Here is a 17,145-nt window from a genome sequence, read left to right as displayed (position 1 = left end):
GCCTCGGACGGCCAAGAAAAAGTCATTCTCGAATAGATGGAGCCAGTACCTTTGGCCTATTCTCGGCTAGATGGCGGTAACGACACCGTTTGGTATTTAACAATTTTAACACATATCAGTGAAAGAACATGGGTCAGTATGGAACAATAAAAATTAAGAATCATTTATCCGTAAACATATTTTGATTATTTTATACATTTTCAATTTTATTTTAAGTTTTAATCGTGTGTCGATAGATGGCAGTAAATGTACCGTGACTACAAAATTGACAATGACAGGACCCCTCTATACTATCTATTCTTTTTGATAAAACTAACGTTGTTTCATAGCTGTCAAATGCGGACCCGGATACCGAATAAATAATAGTACTAGGTACAGAAGACTCACTCTCTAACAAAACGCGTCTGTTACGATCAGGACAGATATGACCGCTAGGTGGCGACAGCGCCACGCGCGGCTTATGGCTAGCCACCAAAATTGGTGTGGAACAGATATACTTGTAGCTACCTGTAGCAAAGCAACAAAATCGCAGAGTGAGCCACGCCTGACCCGTGTCGTTATGTATTGTATAACTACGCATATGTCTGGCTGGTATTTGCGAGACAGCGCGTCAAAAATCTGCCACGCAAACACGCATGGTCCTTCGATGGGATGATGGAATCAAGAGACTTTACGTAACTTGTGGAAGCACATCGATAGCGCGATTCAGGATGCATACAGCGACATCTAGCGACAAATGTTATTACTTTTTTTTAGATTAATAAGTATAGTAACAGCACCAGTCATGGGACATTTAAGAGGGAATTTGGAGTATTTGTGATATTTCCCTAATACATGTGAATGGTCTACCGCTTAGCGTATTGAAAGATGAAAGTCCTACCCGTCTTTCATGTTTCAGGCGTGTTGTATCAAAGATACTGCAATGAGTTTCCACATACTTAACAAATTAAAACTATGCTATTTTTCTCCAGTCATGGACACCAAAGCTCCAGTAATGGGCCCCCCAGTAATGGACACTACTCTATCAGTATAAAATATTGAAATAGGTCATCAGATCTGGTCCATGTTATCATAATATTGCATTATCATCCGATTTGCATATTTAATTACGAATACAAAATTTCAACTCAATCGGAAAACGGGAAAGTGGCTCAAACTCGGCTACCAAGATTTGACCCACACTAAAAAACGATATTAATTTATCCGAAGTCCGAGCATACCTCCTGGTTGACATATTTCGTAACTACATTTTACTTCTGTATTGTTTAAACATGAAATGATGGCATGGCAAGCATCATTATGTAAATTTCCCATTATAGGAGGTATGCAGTTTTACAGCTCCTATAATGGGATTGGGCCAAATACCACTATTTTTTTACATGTGTGGACTCACAACATAGTATGTTGTATACCTTATCTCATGGTAAATGCAATTAACAAAACACATTTTAGTTTTCATCAAGTATTAATTAATTAAAATTCAATAAATTAACTCACCTCTCTTAGCGAAGTTGGTAAGAATTCGTAGTGGTATTTTTTTTCAGTGACACGACAACTTTTGGGTTGACGCCAATTTCTTAAAAAACAACCAAATTTAATAAAAATTCAAACTGAAACAGCTCTAGGACTCTTATTTATGATAATATACAGGCAGTGTTTATAAACTACTTTTAGACACTTATTTTACAGGATTTGTGGTTTTTTGTCCCATTACTGGTTCCACGCCCATCATAGGGTACACTACTATACATAATTTTTTTTATTAAGTATGTCGAAGCGTGAGTTCTGCTATTCCAATTTCTTATGACACGCCGATTCTTAAATGAATGGTGTATATTAAAATGTATATTTTACTGCCTGTGATAGCGATCTATCCATTTGACTTATAGCGGAGCAAAGCGGGCAACATGCAACTTTGCATTTCGTCACTACTTTGAAAAAAACTCGTCTTATTCTGCCAATAAAAATAAAAATGTGGTAACTATGTATGTGATGCATACAGAGTTACTGCGTTTCAACTTTGAGTAGCAGTGTGAGATACGATATTTTTTCAAAGTAGTGACGAGTTGTCTTACACTTGTAGATAACTCCACCTGGTAGGACCCAAATGACCTGGGGTTTAATATAGCATTATGTTGGCAGGTATACATCCAACACATGAAGACCCTTCAGCCCGAGCACCCGCGCAAGCTGTTCCTGACGCTCAAGAACAAAGAGTCTCGCCGGTTTACCAAGTGCTTCCATGGCTGGGGCGAGCACAAGAGGCCTCCCGAGTAAATTGTATGAGACAACACAAAATAGACCTAAAGTAGGTTCTTAACCTTTAGGGCTCATTTAGACGATGCGTTGCGATGACGAATTGGACGTAACCAACAGTCCGCAATGTAACTAAAATCGCATGCGAGTATCGTGCGTCGTCTAAATCAGCCCTTATAAGAGAACACTCAACAAAATTACTTTTAAAATACCTATGAAGAACATAGGTTTTTTTTATAAATTTGCAGATCAGTACCTACTATAATGTATGATGAATGGTTGGAAAGCCATGGGTAAAGAACCACTGGTCTACAATGATTGTGGGCGTACAAGATTTTGAATAGCCATTCATTTCCTGATTATATTCTCCTGTCTTTACCCCAAAAACAGAGCTCTGAAAAGATAATTCGAAATACAAATTTGAATCCTTGTTGTTTTGTTCATCCCTTTCACTTTTAGTCTCATTTGCTTAATGCCTTGTCTTCAAAATTGTTCCCTTAAATTTAGTAAATAAAACTGTATTCGAATAATTAGAATACATTTACATTATGCCTATTAAAACTATTCTTATTTCTAAATTTTAGAGCAAAAATGTTACAGGTATTTAAGCGGACGTTTTGAGAATGGGGTATTTTTTTTAATGAGATATTTTGCAAAAGGGACGTTAAACGTGTGGGTCATTATGCGCCCTATTCCTAAAAACCCACCTTCTGAATATAATCAATATTTCGCTTTATTTTAACCTGTTTTCACGTAGTTAATTCCTTCATATCATTATGTATAATTATTTCAACAGTATATTATGATTTTATGATTCGAAGTTTAGGTACTTTCACCTTTTGAACGCCAAACGGCGCATCCATTTGCCGTGGCACTGACGCCACGGGGGTAAAATTTAGTTTTGTGAATGGCAACCTAAATGTGGGGTGTCTTTCAGTAGATTTTCATCGAAAAACGATCGACGTCTAATGCCGTCTTTGGCGTCGTTGTCACGATTTTGCGTTGACGTCGATTGCCGTCTGTGGCGTTCAAAAGGTTAAGTTTTGCGTGGTTATGCCTCATAATCGTAAAAGCTGGTCTTGTTCCTTATATTCAGAGTAAAGTGCCAATTGTCCATGTCCAGCCTAGGTTTTTGTTAAATGCTTTACTGACACTACATTATTCCTCATGGTAGTAATTTTACAATTTTAAAATATATAAGGCAATTTCCTCACGCATATGCTCGCTCTGTGTGGACCTGGCTAATAAACCAGGTCACTATTATTGTATCATGGTTATCAAGGACTGGCTAGAAAATGCAAAGCCTAAATTTGTTGCCGTCCAAATGTTTTTGATCTTTATTGGGAATCAGTATTAGATTTCATGTAACAATCGCCTTGAAAATGATAATATATAAGTATTTTTAGTTTCAGTAGAGATTTGCACAATTTTCAATTATGATGTCCAACTGGGCTTCCATAAAAGACATTAGCAAGGAATCAGATATTTGATAGCAATGAAAGACTGAATCATGCCATTTATAAAGTCATTTTATTTGTCATCTTCACTTAAAATATTAAGCACAAGTATGAGATTGAGATTATACCCTAATGCTACTGGGTGTAACAGTGACTAGCATAGAAGAGATTTCTTTTTGTGTACTCTGTGACAAGTATGCATTTGTTATAATGCATTTACATATGTATCAAATTCTAACAATTAATTTAAATGTACATAGGAATATTTTTGAATTTAATATAAATTGATTTTCATCCTGTAATCATGTAAATAAGATTTAATTTATTAAAGAGTAAAATTTCAAATGTCATGATTGATGTGCAATAACAGTTTTAAATAAAGCAGTTTAGCACAAATTATATCACCCATTTAATGTAGCTTTTGTAACAATTGTATCATAAAATCTATTAATAAAGTAAATAAACTGTTAAAAGGCATTTTTACTATACACTAACATTTTAGGTGTAATATATTCATGTTTATAAATGGAAGAGAATATGTTTATAGATTAAATTGAAGATAGTATGTACAAAAAGTTATTTCTACGAGCGCAATACATCACGGGCGGTTGCAAACTAGTCGTCATCGTCGTCGTCGTCAGAGGGCACAAACAGCTCGTTCTCTTCCAAGAAATTAGCTATATTTTTGCTAATGGCAGCTCCAATGAGTAGACCAGGTACTACCGCACACACAATGCCCAGAAGACCAAATGGAGTCTTCTCGGGCTCTGGAAGAATGGCACCAGTTGGGGTGGTCGTTGCCGTCCTTTTTTGTACTATCTGCTCCGGCTTTGAGAGACTCTTGGTCTGTGTGAGAAGTCTGGACAGTCGTGAGATATACATCGTGCTTGCGACGTAATATAGCCGACCGTCTCTCGCAAGAAAACGAGATATATTTTTAGCACTTCTCTCCCTGACTCAGTCACAGTATTGACAATGGTGATAATGACAGATGACAGTACAACAAAAACCCACAGACAAGACAAATATATCCATAGTGTTGTTCCTTTGGGTTGAATTTTTACGATGTTAATTAATATCAATATCGGTTTTTGAAAGGTAATTAAAGTTAATTTTAGTCAAACACTATTTTTCAGCAAGCACCGAAATGTCAAGTTGTCAACAAAACGAAAATATTCGACTGTATTGTTTTTCGCAATAGTTCAATAACTATTATATTTTTGTTTAATGTTTGAAGATGAATGTAACGCTAGTGAGCTTGGAGGCATTACTATGTAAGTATACTAAGATCGTCTTATCAGATTTAACGTATTTCTTATGAGATAAGTTACAATATTTATTTGTTGTTTAGTAAAAGCTACGCACGAATCCCTGCCATGTCCGGACGCTCCAGCATTGGAGGCATTCTGCAGTGTGATGCGGGACTCCTCAGAGGGCCCGCAGTTGGCAGCCCAGACGCTATCAAATCGCATCCACACACAAAACGCCCGAGAGGCGCTGCTAGCGCTCTCAACCGTAGACCGCTGCATGCGCAAATGCGGACCGGCTTTTCATGCGGAAATTGGTAAATTTAGGTTCCTGAATGAAATGATAAAACTAGTGTCGCCTAAATACTTTGCTAATAGGACAGCACCTGAAGTTCAAACGAAGGTAAGCTATTTCATTAAATTTATTTAAAAAATAGTCAATATTTAAGTAAGTATGTAGTATATGTTTTATCTCAGATAAATCCCAAGGCAATATTATTATATTAAATTAGTTCCTGATACAGGAAAATATAAAAATTTTACCTTCCAATAAAATTATTATTATGTTTCCTATCCACATCGGATATCTTCATTGAGAGAGTAACGCGATCGTTGACCAATGATGCCGCTAGCGTCTATGTAGTCGCTCCGCCCCACGCCGTGACGTAGTTCCGCTTCCACTTCCTGCGAACCGTTGCTCGCTTCCCGCCACTCGCCACCGCCATGTCATTGTTGAGGAGAAGTACCGTCGGCATAAAAGTAGCCTAGTAGCCTGCCAGGAAGGCATTACTCAGATATCCGATGTGGATAGGAAACATAATAATAATTTTATTGGAAGGTAAAATTTTTATATTATGTGTTCCGTACTCCACATCGGATATCTTCATTGAGACCTGTTTATTATCTCCTGGTGGCGAGTTAGCGGGCGCGCAAGCGATAGGGCTACACCTACTGTCATAGAACTCAGAGAACGAATAAATATGTATACACCATATTGCAACCCATGAAATCACAGTGACTCGTTATAATGTGAATTACAGGAAATTGAGAATTGAAATTGTAATCTCAGGTTCGAATCTGACGTTAAACTGGTTTAAGAGAATTCTCATTCGAAATCGCATCCGATCCGCAGAATCTCGGCGAGTCATGTTCCCAATTAACATAAGCGAAAATATCGCTAAGTGAATAGCTTTCCAGCCAATTTAGTTATTAAGTACATCGTGGATCAAAAGCAATCGTAGGCGAGGCCGGCTTGGATGAGACTGTGGCTGAAAGAAATAAGCGAAGTGTCCCCTAACATTTTGTGTAATTCTCGCAAGGTGACGTACCCAGACTACCTACTTATACTGGGTCTATACTTTATTCCGGAGCTTCTAAGAGTCCAGTCGGTAAGACACGTTATCTGGTTTAGAGCCGAATTTCGGACACAAAATAATAGCGTTAAAGTTATCTATATAATTGCCCGGGCTACAGTGTAGTAGAGTAAGGTCATTGACCCTGCGGCCTGATGCTAACAGCATAAGTGCGGCAGCTATTCTATCGTACTTCTTCTAACGTACCTAACGTTGTAGGGCTATTTAAATTAGGGCAAGTAGATGTCTCGCGTCCCAAGCTGGTGCTTTGGGAGGCGCTGGTCTCGCTATTAATGGCGTTGGAAGAAGGCATAGTGTCCGATAGTGGTTCATACACAGCACTTGTGAGAGGCTTATGAACGAGTATCGTTCTGAAAGCTAACATGGATAATAGAAATAGACGTCTGAGATAGCTCGCTACTTCACTGGATAGAGGTACCTGGCAGTTTATCTTATTTTTGATGCACCATAAAGACCGTTTCTACATTGTGGCCGTACATGCAGCCTAGACAAGGGGACGATCTAGGGGCTCCCGTTACTGTTTTCTATACAAACACAGTACCGGAATCGGGAATATCCGGTTCTTCCATATTAGACAGTTGCGTTTCGTTCGCTACGTAGCGTTAGACCTTGGCATGTTATATGCATGCGCCAGTCACGCCAGTAGCGGACGTCACTCCTGATCCCGCCAGCTCGGTGTTGGAGCGTCCTATCTGACAGGAGCTACGCCTCATTCTTAAGGTCGTTGACTCGTAAGGGAGGGCGGTCTGACGTTGTGTTCACTAGGACCGCCAGTAAATTGCAAGCTTACCACAGCTGCTTTAGGACTCCTTATCACGCCGTCGCAGTACACAGACTAGGCTGGGAGGTGGAGACATCCATGCCAAGTCTCACAGGCAGCTGTCAAAGGTCGTGGTAGCAGTTCAATGAGTCTGTTAAGAAATACCGTGGCACAGTGCGAGGGCTCTCGAAAGCGGAGGCCGGCCAACAAGGCGCCTGTCAGGTGAAGACAGTCTCGGCGGCTGCTGGGCGCAGCTGCCACTCGGGCGCGCAGTGACTTCTTGATAAACCGTTGCCCTCGGGGGTTGTACCGACCTGGCAAGTAGCAAGCAACCAGCGCGACCTGTAGACGGTCTGCTGGCATCAGCAGTTTTTGCGACAGCCGTAGTAACGGAAGGGATGTAGTGTCGCCGTCGTTTTATGTATACTGTACCGGTGCGGTTGTATGTTTACACTTCTGTCGTCAGCGCTGCAGATGCGGCCCGTTAACGGTTACTCTTCGCTGAAAGGGCCTTACCTCGTACATTGTCTACCAATATTGGAGATTGTAACGGACTGCTTGCATAAGATGAGGAAGAAAGTGGTGCGAGGCTTTCGGCAGCTCCGTGTTGCTGGGGACTGCGAAGGCTTCACCTTCCTCCATGAACTAAAGTTTGCGAATTTGAGACTGAACAGAAGGCATTGAGTCTCATTTCTGCGAGAAACTCTGCAGCAAGGCAGGCCTGTATGTCGCGAAAAAGAAAACTTTCAATCGGTGTGTTGTGCCGCGTGTCCCACGTGATGTCTAGGAGCGTGATGGTCTAATTCGCTTTATCCGAAGAGACACCCTATATCGAGTTAGTATAGGGCATCGAGTTAGTAGCATGCTTTTAAGGAAATCGAACTGATGAAATCAAGTCTAAAATCGATTTTGGCGCTTTGCGTAACAAAACTGTTTCGATAAAGTCGAATACAGACAGATGGAAACTGCTGGAGTCCTCCTGGCCCCTTTCTCTTAGCACCGGAAACTCAAGCTTGTTCAGGCGCAGCGGGTTTATTTGTCCCATTTTGTTTATTATGGCTTTTCGCACGAGTTCGTCTTTGTAAGACGGAACTTAAGCTGGAGAGCGCGAGCAAGTAGAGATAATTATGTGAAGTCTGCAGACCTTTTCGATGCCTTTCACCTCGGTTTCGAGCGGTCGCACAGGGCCTTGTCGCTAGCTGTTCTCCGGTTGGACCACTCCATGGCCTCGAGAAGTCGTAGGAGCTTCGAAGCGACACAGCGAAGTCGATCAGCACCTTTATGAAGCCCGGGAACACGACGTATTTTCCTCTGAGTATCGACATATCTTACCGCTTTCAACTCCGGGCAGTCGAGCCGCGCTAGGACGGGGCTCTTTACGACCTTGTCTGCCGTCGCCGGAGGATTCTTTAACCGAAACCAAGAGCTTAGCGGTCTGTTCGTGCTGTACCATACCATACCTATACCTGCACCATAGCTATAGGCGCCTGCGTACCTCAATGGAACCATGTGGACAGGACAAAACTGATACTGTGGCGCCCAGCGAGCAAGGGACGACATCGTCGTAGTTGCAGCATCGGTGGACAGCATCGGCGTGATTGTGGCAACCGCCGCCGCTCGGGAGGCGCCGGTGCGTGAAGCTAGGGGCGCCATCGTGGCGGCCGGCTCGGGGGGGGGGTGGGGCACCGGTGCCTGAGGCCGGGCGGCTCATGGCGGCCGCCACTGGTTCGGGAAGCGCTGGTGCGTGAGGCGAGGACCCATAGTGGCGGCCCGCTCTAGAGGCGTTGTCGCGTGAGGCGGGCGGCTCCATCGTGGCGGCCGCCGCCACCGGCTCGGGAGGCGCCGGTGCGTGCGGCGAGAGGCGCCATCGTGGCGGCCAGCTCGGGAGGCACCGGTGCATGAGGCGGTCGCCGTCTGGCTGGCTGGTCTGGGAGGCACTGCTGTGAGGCGAGAGGCGCCATCGTGGCGGCCAGCTCGAGAGGCGCCAGTGCGCAGGTGGTGGTGCCATCGTGACGGGCGGCATCATCGTGGCGGGCAGCGCCATTGTGGCAGCCGCCGCCGCCGCGTCGATGCGTAATGCGAGAGGCGCCATCGTGGCGGCCAGCTCGGGGGGCAGGCGGTGTCATCGAGCGGGCGGCGCCATCATGGCGGCCACCGTCGCCAGGCTCAGGTGCGAGAGGCGCCGTCGTGGCGGCCAGCTCGACAGGCGCCGGTGCGCGTGACGGACGTTACCGGCACGGGAGGCGCCGATGGCTAGGCTCGTAGTTGCACGCATCATCACGGCGACGCTGTTGCCCTCGGCGGTGCCATCGTGGTGGCCACCACCGGCGCGTAGGTCACCAGCGACGTCATGACGGCCGGCAACCAACGCGGCGATCGTCGCTGTACTCGTAGCCTTTCCACTGCTTACACGTAACTTACCTTCCTTCTGCTCGAGCAGTCGGGACGCAGAAGCGGTCCGCCTTCACCTTGGCGCGATCCACCCGCGATGCGCCCGCAGCTGCAGGAGCGGGCGTATGACGCGCAGAGCCACGCGGATCTCTCGGAGTCCCGCTGGACTGGAAGCGTCCGCACCGCAACTGCAGCAATAGGAGCGGGCGTGTAACGTCTCGTGGAGTCCCGCGGACTGGAGGCGTTCGCACCGTGACTGCAGCAACAGGAGCCGGCGTGTGACGTCTCTCGGAGTCCCGCGGACTGGAGGCGTCCGCACAGCGACTGCAGCAGCAGGAGCGGGCGTGTGACGCCTCTCGGAGTCCCGCGGACTGGAGGCGTCCGCACCGCGACTGCAGCAACAGGAGCGGGCGTGTGACGTCTCTCGGAGTCCCGCGGACTGGAGGCGTCCGCACCGCGACTGCAGCAACAGGAGCGGGCGTGTGACGTCTCTCGGAGTCCCGCGGACTGGAGGCGTCCACACCGCGACTGCAGCAACAGGAGCGGGCGTGTGACGTCTCTCGGAGTCCCGCGGACTGGAGGCGTCCGCACCGCGACTGCAGCAACAGGAGCGGGCGTGTGACGTCTCTCGGAGTCCCGCGGACTGGAGGCGTCCGCACCGCGACTGCAGCAACAGGAGCGGGCGTGTGACGTCTCTCGGAGTCCCGCGGACTGGAGGCGTCCGCACCGCGACTGCAGCAACAGGAGCGGGCGTGTGACGTCTCTCGGAGTCCCGCGGACTGGAGGCGTCCGCACCGCGACTGCAGTAACAGGAGCGGTGTCCACCGTGGCCCGCAGCGTCGCGGTGTCTCGGAGTCACCTTGGACGACAGCAGAAGACGCGGCGCCGGCGAGGCGCGCGCGGGCGGGGGCGGGCGCCGGGGGACGGGGCGCCCCGGGCGCGCCGCAACTAACAACACGAGGTACTCCCAGGCTACTGCCTGAGAACCCTCCGCGAGTGACGAAGTAACTTCTGAACGCCAATAAAATTAGAATATCTTAAACTGGCTCACCGGATGGTTCGAGACAATCCAAACCTCCTTATCAGCGAAGCGCGGCGCCCGAAAGCAGCGCGCGCAGGCCGTCCGCCGCCGCGCCGCCCGGGCGCCGCCGCCGCCGCCGCAGGCACGATGACCGCACGTTCCCTCTCCGATGCGGAGCGACTTGTTACCACTTGTTAACAAAAACCACTGACGCACTTCCTACTTCGATCTCGAAAATGCGAGTTAACGGTAACGATTTTAGCAGCATGGAATGTGAAAATTAATTTAGCAAGAAAAAAGTGGGTAGAATCGAAAAGCACCGTTCGATGACTTCGATCGCGAGACCGCCAAAAGACTAATAGTGGCGATCTCTGCCATATCTCACTATTTAATCGACCGAGCTTTGGATCGGAAATGTTAAAGCACCATGCTGCAAAAATATACGCAAAAAATATTTGCGGACCATCGGTCAAGACGGTCGACGAAACAATGACATGGCGGTGGCGAGTGGCGGGAAGCGAGCAACGGTTCGCAGGAAGTGGAAGCGGAACTACGTCACGGCGTGGGGCGGAGCGACTACATAGACGCTAGCGGCATCATTGGTCAACGATCGCGTTACTCTCTCAATGAAGATATCCGATGTGGAGTACGGAACACATAATAAATGTTGAAATTAATTATCCTCATACAGAAATGATATTTTAGGTACTACAGCTACTTCATGCTTGGTCAATTGAATACCCAAAAGAATCCAAATTTAAGGTGGCATATGAAATGTTGAAAAACCAAGGGGTGGTAAAAGAGACTCCTCCACCCCTGCCCCCTGAAGATGTGGTGGTTAGCCCTCGGAATAAGAATGCCATATTTGAGGATGAGGAGAAATCTAAGCTGCTACAGAAGCTGTTGCAGAGCAAGAAGCCTGAGGATTTACAGCATGCTAATAGGCTAATTAAGAGTATGGTCAGAGAAGTAAGTTACGTGGCATAGTTATATTCCCAAACTTTATTCAAGGGTGTCATGGGGGTGACAGGGGAGTCAGGTGCCACCTCCTAGAGAATAAAATTTGTACCTAAATGTATGTCCCTTTCCTTCCCCTTGGCCATGCCAACTGTCCTCCCCCCCCAAGCCCATCAGCCATATCAACTGTCCCACCCCTAACCCATCAGCTGGCCACACCCATGACTTTATTTTTAAACTTTTAAAACTGATCTACTTTAATGATCCTCTTTAAACTATTAAAAACTATACAAACTATTTTTCAAAGCCACAAAAAAATTAAAATTATTTTCCAAAATAAGTAACATCTTGAGTTCAATAAACCTATGTTACAAAGCATTGAAATATATGTAGAAATAATTTGATTAACTTCTTGAAAAGGGTCAGTGTCAGTAAAGTGAATAAAAATTTAATTCTCATATTTCAAAGTTGTGTTTGAGAAATTAATAATGATAAAATTGCCTAATGGACAAACATACAGGCATTCATTGATTTTAATTGTAATAAAATATAATCAGACGACGCTACGGAGCCACGCCGTTACGTCGTCGCCCAAATCTAATGTTTAGTTAATTTCATTTTTATGTGTATTGTTTTTCTTTGTCTTTTCTTTTACTTTGTAATTTCACAGTGCCTTGGTTTTATACTGTAATGCTGTGTTACTTATTTGATCAATAAATAATTATTATATGGTTGTAGAGTGTTACAGTAACAAACACACTTAAAAATATCCCTCACTGTGGAGACGACTTAGAAATAAGCCTTAAGAATTTGATGAGTTACCCTTCCCCTACTTATACACCCTTGCTGCAGAAAGAGCACATCAACTTTAGTAATGAGATGGGTTACCCTTTACCGTACTTATACGCTTTACCCTACATTGTAGGAGGAGCGTCGCACCGAGGCGAGCTTCCGGCGCGCTCACGAGGTGGCGTGCGCGCTGGACAGCGCCGGACTGCTGCGGGACATGCTCCGGCACGCTGACGCCGCCACGCCCGACGAGCTACAGCTCATCCGCGAGCTGTTCGCGCGCTGCGCCCGCCTGCGGCCCACGCTGCAGCGCCTCGCGGCAGCCACCACTAGCCAGGATAATCTAGGTATCTTGCTATCTAAACATATTCAAATACTTAGGGCCCCCCCACATCTGGCGTCTTTCGAGCGTCGGCGTCTGTCGGCGTCTGGTCAGCGCTATGGAAAATGACGTCGCTGCGCAGTTGCGTCGACGTCGCGTCGAGCAGCGGCCATAGAATTGTAGACGCCGACGCTCGAAAGACGCCAGATGTGGGGGAGGCCCTAAGACATTCCTTCCTAATATTGATTTCCGTGATAAATCTACCCTATATCAAAGCTCGGAAAAAAGTCGACGCATTTGAGATGTGGGTGTGGCGGCGCATGCTCCGAATACCCTGGACGGCACGCCGCACTAATGTATCCATATTAGCGCAGCTCAAATTGGAAAAGGAACCTAGACTATCCACCATCTGTCTTCAACGAGTACTAAGATACTTCGGTCACATAGCTCGCAGAGACCCTGACAACTTGGAGAGACTTGTGGTCATGGGAAAGGTGGACGGCAGACGGCCTAGAGGACCAAGTCCAACGAGATGGTGTGACCAAATATCCGCCCAGATGGACATCACACTAAGCAACGCTTTCCACAAAGCAACCGACAGGGAGAAGTGGAGAGCTGCCATAGGAAAAATTAGTAAGCGGAGTCACGATCCTCAGCAGTGAGGGACCGACTTAGAAGAAGAAGATCAAAGCTACAAATTTGATGGTTTAACTCGAGTATTTTTAGTCACTGGCCCCCTTAGTTAAACGTTAGTATGACTCACTAGTTCACGACTAACTTAGTGTGGACTGACTCTACACTCGACCCTGACTCAGTCAACACTCATAAATCTTATTTAAACATTTAAATCAACCCTTTTCAATGATCTAAACCTTTCAATTGCGGCTACCAAAACCAACCAACCCCCCTGGCTACTTTGTATGTAATGTTGACAAACGACTATGTCTGATCAAGTCACAAATATTAACAAAGTGCGGCCCGCTTTATCTTTTTAACTACTATGTGGCCCTTGGCTGCTAAAAGGTTGCCGACCGCTTGTTTTAGTGGGACTCCCTCTCCATGTTCTAATTTGTTTTCAACTCCTGTCTAAAGGAAAATGCGAGGAACTGTGTCCCTAAAACACGACTTGCAATTGCGTTTATATTTATCTTTTAATTTTTGTTACAGATGACATATTAAGTTCAATTGATCTCTTAGACGAAGTGGGCGAGCAATACAAGCAATGCATGCAGCAACAAACCAAAAAAGAAACAGACGAGAAGCCCACCAACGACAGTCTACTAGACTTCGCCGGGGCTCCAACAGACGATAAGCCCAATGTGGTCCAAAGCCCGGCTATAGATGAGCTCGGAGATATATTTTCTGCCAAAGATGGACCTAGTAATATTGCTGAGCCGTTGAAACCAGTGAATCTTATGTCTAATGGGAAGGAAAGTGGTGAGTATCTTACTAAGGGCCAGTTGCACCAACCACAATTAGTGGACTCATGAATTTCACCAGTGGCGGCTTTGCCCTAAGGCACAGTAGGCCCGGGCCTAGGGCGGCAAGATATTTAGGGGCGGCAAATTGTGACAAAATATTCACTGATGGTAACAAGAAATAAATCGAAATGTAGTCAATATTATGGGTGCCTTGAAAGGGGCGGCTACAGGGCCTGGGGCCTAGGGCGGCAAAGACTCCGCCACTGAATGTCACTCAACAGTGAACTAGAGTTAGAACTCAGAATAAATAATAGTACTACCGTACAGAAAGGAAACTATCTACAAAAACGAAGTTTGACAGCGGTTCAGGGTCGAATCATGCTGTCCCTTTCTAATATATGGCACTATCCCTTTCGGATATTTAGGGTTATCAAAATTCAAGCCATTATCTTATCTGTGGTCGTGCACGCAAAGGCACGTCAAGTTATGCAAATCCTAATAATTGCTCGGAGCAATGCTGAGCCGAACGGAGCCGAGTTTGCCCGAAGCGAGGAGTTTTGCACCCCTGGTTAGACCAAGAAAAGTCTGCAACGATTTTGATAGCATACCGCTCCGATATATATATCTGATGGAGACTGTACTAATTGTTTATTGTTTATTTACAAAATATATAAGCATTACAGTCAATAAAAACCAAGTCGCTTATATACTTGGACAATTATTCATAATACATACATAATCATTAAGAATTCAATTATAATTACATCAATTAAAAAAAAAAACCTTACAAAAACTACACACAATTATTATTTAAATAAATTAAAAGTTTTTGGCCAAATCCACCAACACTATCTGCAAACACGTCTATATGTGGGGGGACATGGCATTTAGTATAGCCAGTAATGATAATCTTGTGTTTGTTAGAAGACGTCGATATTCTCGGAGAAAAAGCCACAAAAACGGAAGGATGGAACGAGCTGGACTCGCTCGGAGCGCAACTCCTTCGACAGTCGTTACCCGACAGCGCGAAACGAGTTGACAATTTTAACAGGTATCCTAGCTTATTGTCCCATAATTTTTAACACAGTATCAGAGTAACACTTATATACATTTACTTAGGGCCAGTTGCACCAACCACATTTGACAGACTGATCAACGTCAGCCGGCGCGCCCCGGCCCTTTACTATGAAACTTTCCATACATAAAAATTTAGCGAACTCTTTAACGATACGAACAGTTTCGTTCAACCGACCCTTAATGTCGGCAAAGCGCTTGTGATACCGCTCGAGGCACATCGTCGGCGTGAGGTGGCGGTGCTTAAACAGGCGCTTGTTTGTCACGGTATTGAAAAAATTAATTACAACATATAACATTTGGAAATCTATTGTGTGTGTTTTTGTAATTTATTTATGTTGTATAGAATATGGATATCTTGTCCGAAATAAAATATTTTTAATTTTTTTTTTTTAATTTAATAAACATGTAACAGGGGATAGATAGTTTAACTTCTGTAGTCCCCAACATAGACAACGTAAAAACCCTTTAAGTCCCAGTATTAGACTTCTCATATATTTTGTATAGGACTAAAATTTGGTTTGCTATACTGCATTTTGTCCATGGGAATTGAGGGAACTTTTCTGTTGACGGAATATCGCGTCAGTGATACTTTAGTTGAGGGGTTAATCTCAATGGTGAAAATGAAATTCAGTTTTTATTATTATTATTGTCAACTGTACATTTTGTCGCCGGCTTTAATTTTTTTCATTTTTCTGTTCCAGTAAACTAGTGAAAAAGGTCCCAATGAATGAATTAGAAAAGCTCTCACCAAAGCAAAGCGAATTACCAAAGAACGGCGTTTTCGACTTAGACTTCTTTACCAAAAAACCTGAAAAACCCAGTTCTATAGAAATCAAAAATAGCACAGAAAACCAACCTATAAGTCCTAACGACGATGTTATGGTTGATATATCAGAGAATGCATGTGCTCAAGAAGAAATTAAGAAACAACAGGAAATAAAAAGTCCGGTAACTAAAGATATGACGGTAGAGCCGTTAACAGATGTATACGTAGATTTGGGGAGTGTCACACCGAGTCAGGTGCCTTCGATGGTGGCTTATAAAGAGGATGCTGGAGTGACGGTGACTTTGGAGTTCTGTAAGGACAAGCCGAGGAGAGACGTCAGTGTTGTTGTGGTGGTGACTACTAATAATAGCCATCATGAGATTGAGGATTACAAGTTCCAGCCTGTGGTGCCAAAGGTAATGTCCCTTTTGTCTTTTGGCACTAGTCAAGATAAAGTACACGGATAAGAAGTTGGTAAATGGCGAGAAAAAATTAAAGAAATTTGGACTTTATGACATTTTAAGTTCAAATTTATTCAGTAAAATATCTCGTGTTATCCCTAGAAACTTACATGAGTTATAATTCACTATAGCATCACGTCTTTTTTCCATATATCTCTCTCTCTCATCCGTCAAATTTAACATTGATTGTATCATAACACGACCTGGACTTTTTCTTTTATTTGGTTAAAGTAATTGATTCTTGGTCTTCCTCTTCCTCTCTTTCCCTCTATTTTTCCTTCTATGATGTTCTTTAGGAACATGGAAGAAAAAGTCCAGGTCGTGTCATATCAGAAGGTTAAGGAGTTGGCAGAGGATCGGACGAGTTGGAGATTGCTCCACCGACAAGAGCACAGCTCTTAAATATAAAGAAGAAGAAGAAGAAGTATCATAACACATTGAAATTTCAGGGTTGCAAGGTCCGCCTCCTCCAACCCACCGGCACGTCCCTGCCCCGCTACAACCCGTACGAGACGCCATCTTTGAAACAAGTCATGCTGATCGCTCGCCCCGCCTCCAACCCGCCCGTCAACCTCAAGTTTGTCATCACCTACTCTTCACAAGATGAGCCCTGCTCTGAGCTTGGCGAGGTCGCCAGGTTGCCACTTGACGAGATATAATAGTTTCGGTCTTACAACTAGGGACCATACATTCAAACTGGACCATACCAGGTGTTCCTGAACTGTGCATCTCGATGCTATTGGAGCGTCGCGGCCTGGTCTAAGACGTGTCTGGAAGTCACAGACAAATCCTCCAGACTGAGCATAGTCGCGCTACCCCCTCTGCCACGCATACGGTAAATTTACTT

The 17,145-nt window shown here is 44.9% G+C and overlaps 3 protein-coding genes across 4 annotated transcripts in view; 2 read left to right on the top strand and 1 right to left on the bottom strand.

Moving 5' to 3' along the window:
• LOC134670113 (protein flightless-1) overlaps window positions 1-4,190 on the top strand; it is a 35,305-nt gene extending 31,115 nt beyond the window's left edge. The window contains exon 24 of the mRNA XM_063527802.1: window positions 2,143-4,190. Within this exon, the coding sequence (XP_063383872.1) occupies window positions 2,143-2,277 (135 nt within the window). The 3' untranslated portion in view covers window positions 2,278-4,190. The remainder of the gene's footprint in view (window positions 1-2,142) is intronic.
• Window positions 3,768-17,145, bottom strand: part of LOC134670107 (essential MCU regulator, mitochondrial) — a 117,484-nt gene continuing 104,106 nt past the window's right edge. The window contains exon 2 of the mRNA XM_063527797.1: window positions 3,768-4,665. Within this exon, the coding sequence (XP_063383867.1) occupies window positions 4,329-4,595 (267 nt within the window). The 5' untranslated portion in view covers window positions 4,596-4,665 and the 3' untranslated portion in view covers window positions 3,768-4,328. The remainder of the gene's footprint in view (window positions 4,666-17,145) is intronic.
• LOC134670063 (ADP-ribosylation factor-binding protein GGA2) lies at window positions 4,756-17,070 on the top strand. Of its 2 annotated transcripts, none has more exons than XM_063527733.1 (8): window positions 4,756-4,987; window positions 5,065-5,363; window positions 11,211-11,474; window positions 12,388-12,598; window positions 13,741-14,010; window positions 14,922-15,045; window positions 15,773-16,253; window positions 16,748-17,070. In XM_063527733.1, the coding sequence occupies exons 1-8, from the start codon at window positions 4,951-4,953 to the stop codon at window positions 16,955-16,957; spliced, it is 1,896 nt and encodes a 631-aa protein (XP_063383803.1). In that variant the 5' UTR covers window positions 4,756-4,950; the 3' UTR covers window positions 16,958-17,070. The 2 variants fall into 2 exon arrangements, with proteins under 2 accessions (XP_063383803.1, XP_063383802.1); XM_063527732.1 differs by having other exon boundaries at window positions 14,919-15,045.

Source organism: Cydia fagiglandana, chromosome 13 (genome assembly GCF_963556715.1).
Source record: "Cydia fagiglandana chromosome 13, ilCydFagi1.1, whole genome shotgun sequence".
Classification (NCBI taxonomy): Eukaryota; Metazoa; Arthropoda; class Insecta; order Lepidoptera; family Tortricidae; genus Cydia; species Cydia fagiglandana.
This window is presented reverse-complemented; position numbering and strand designations above follow the sequence as displayed.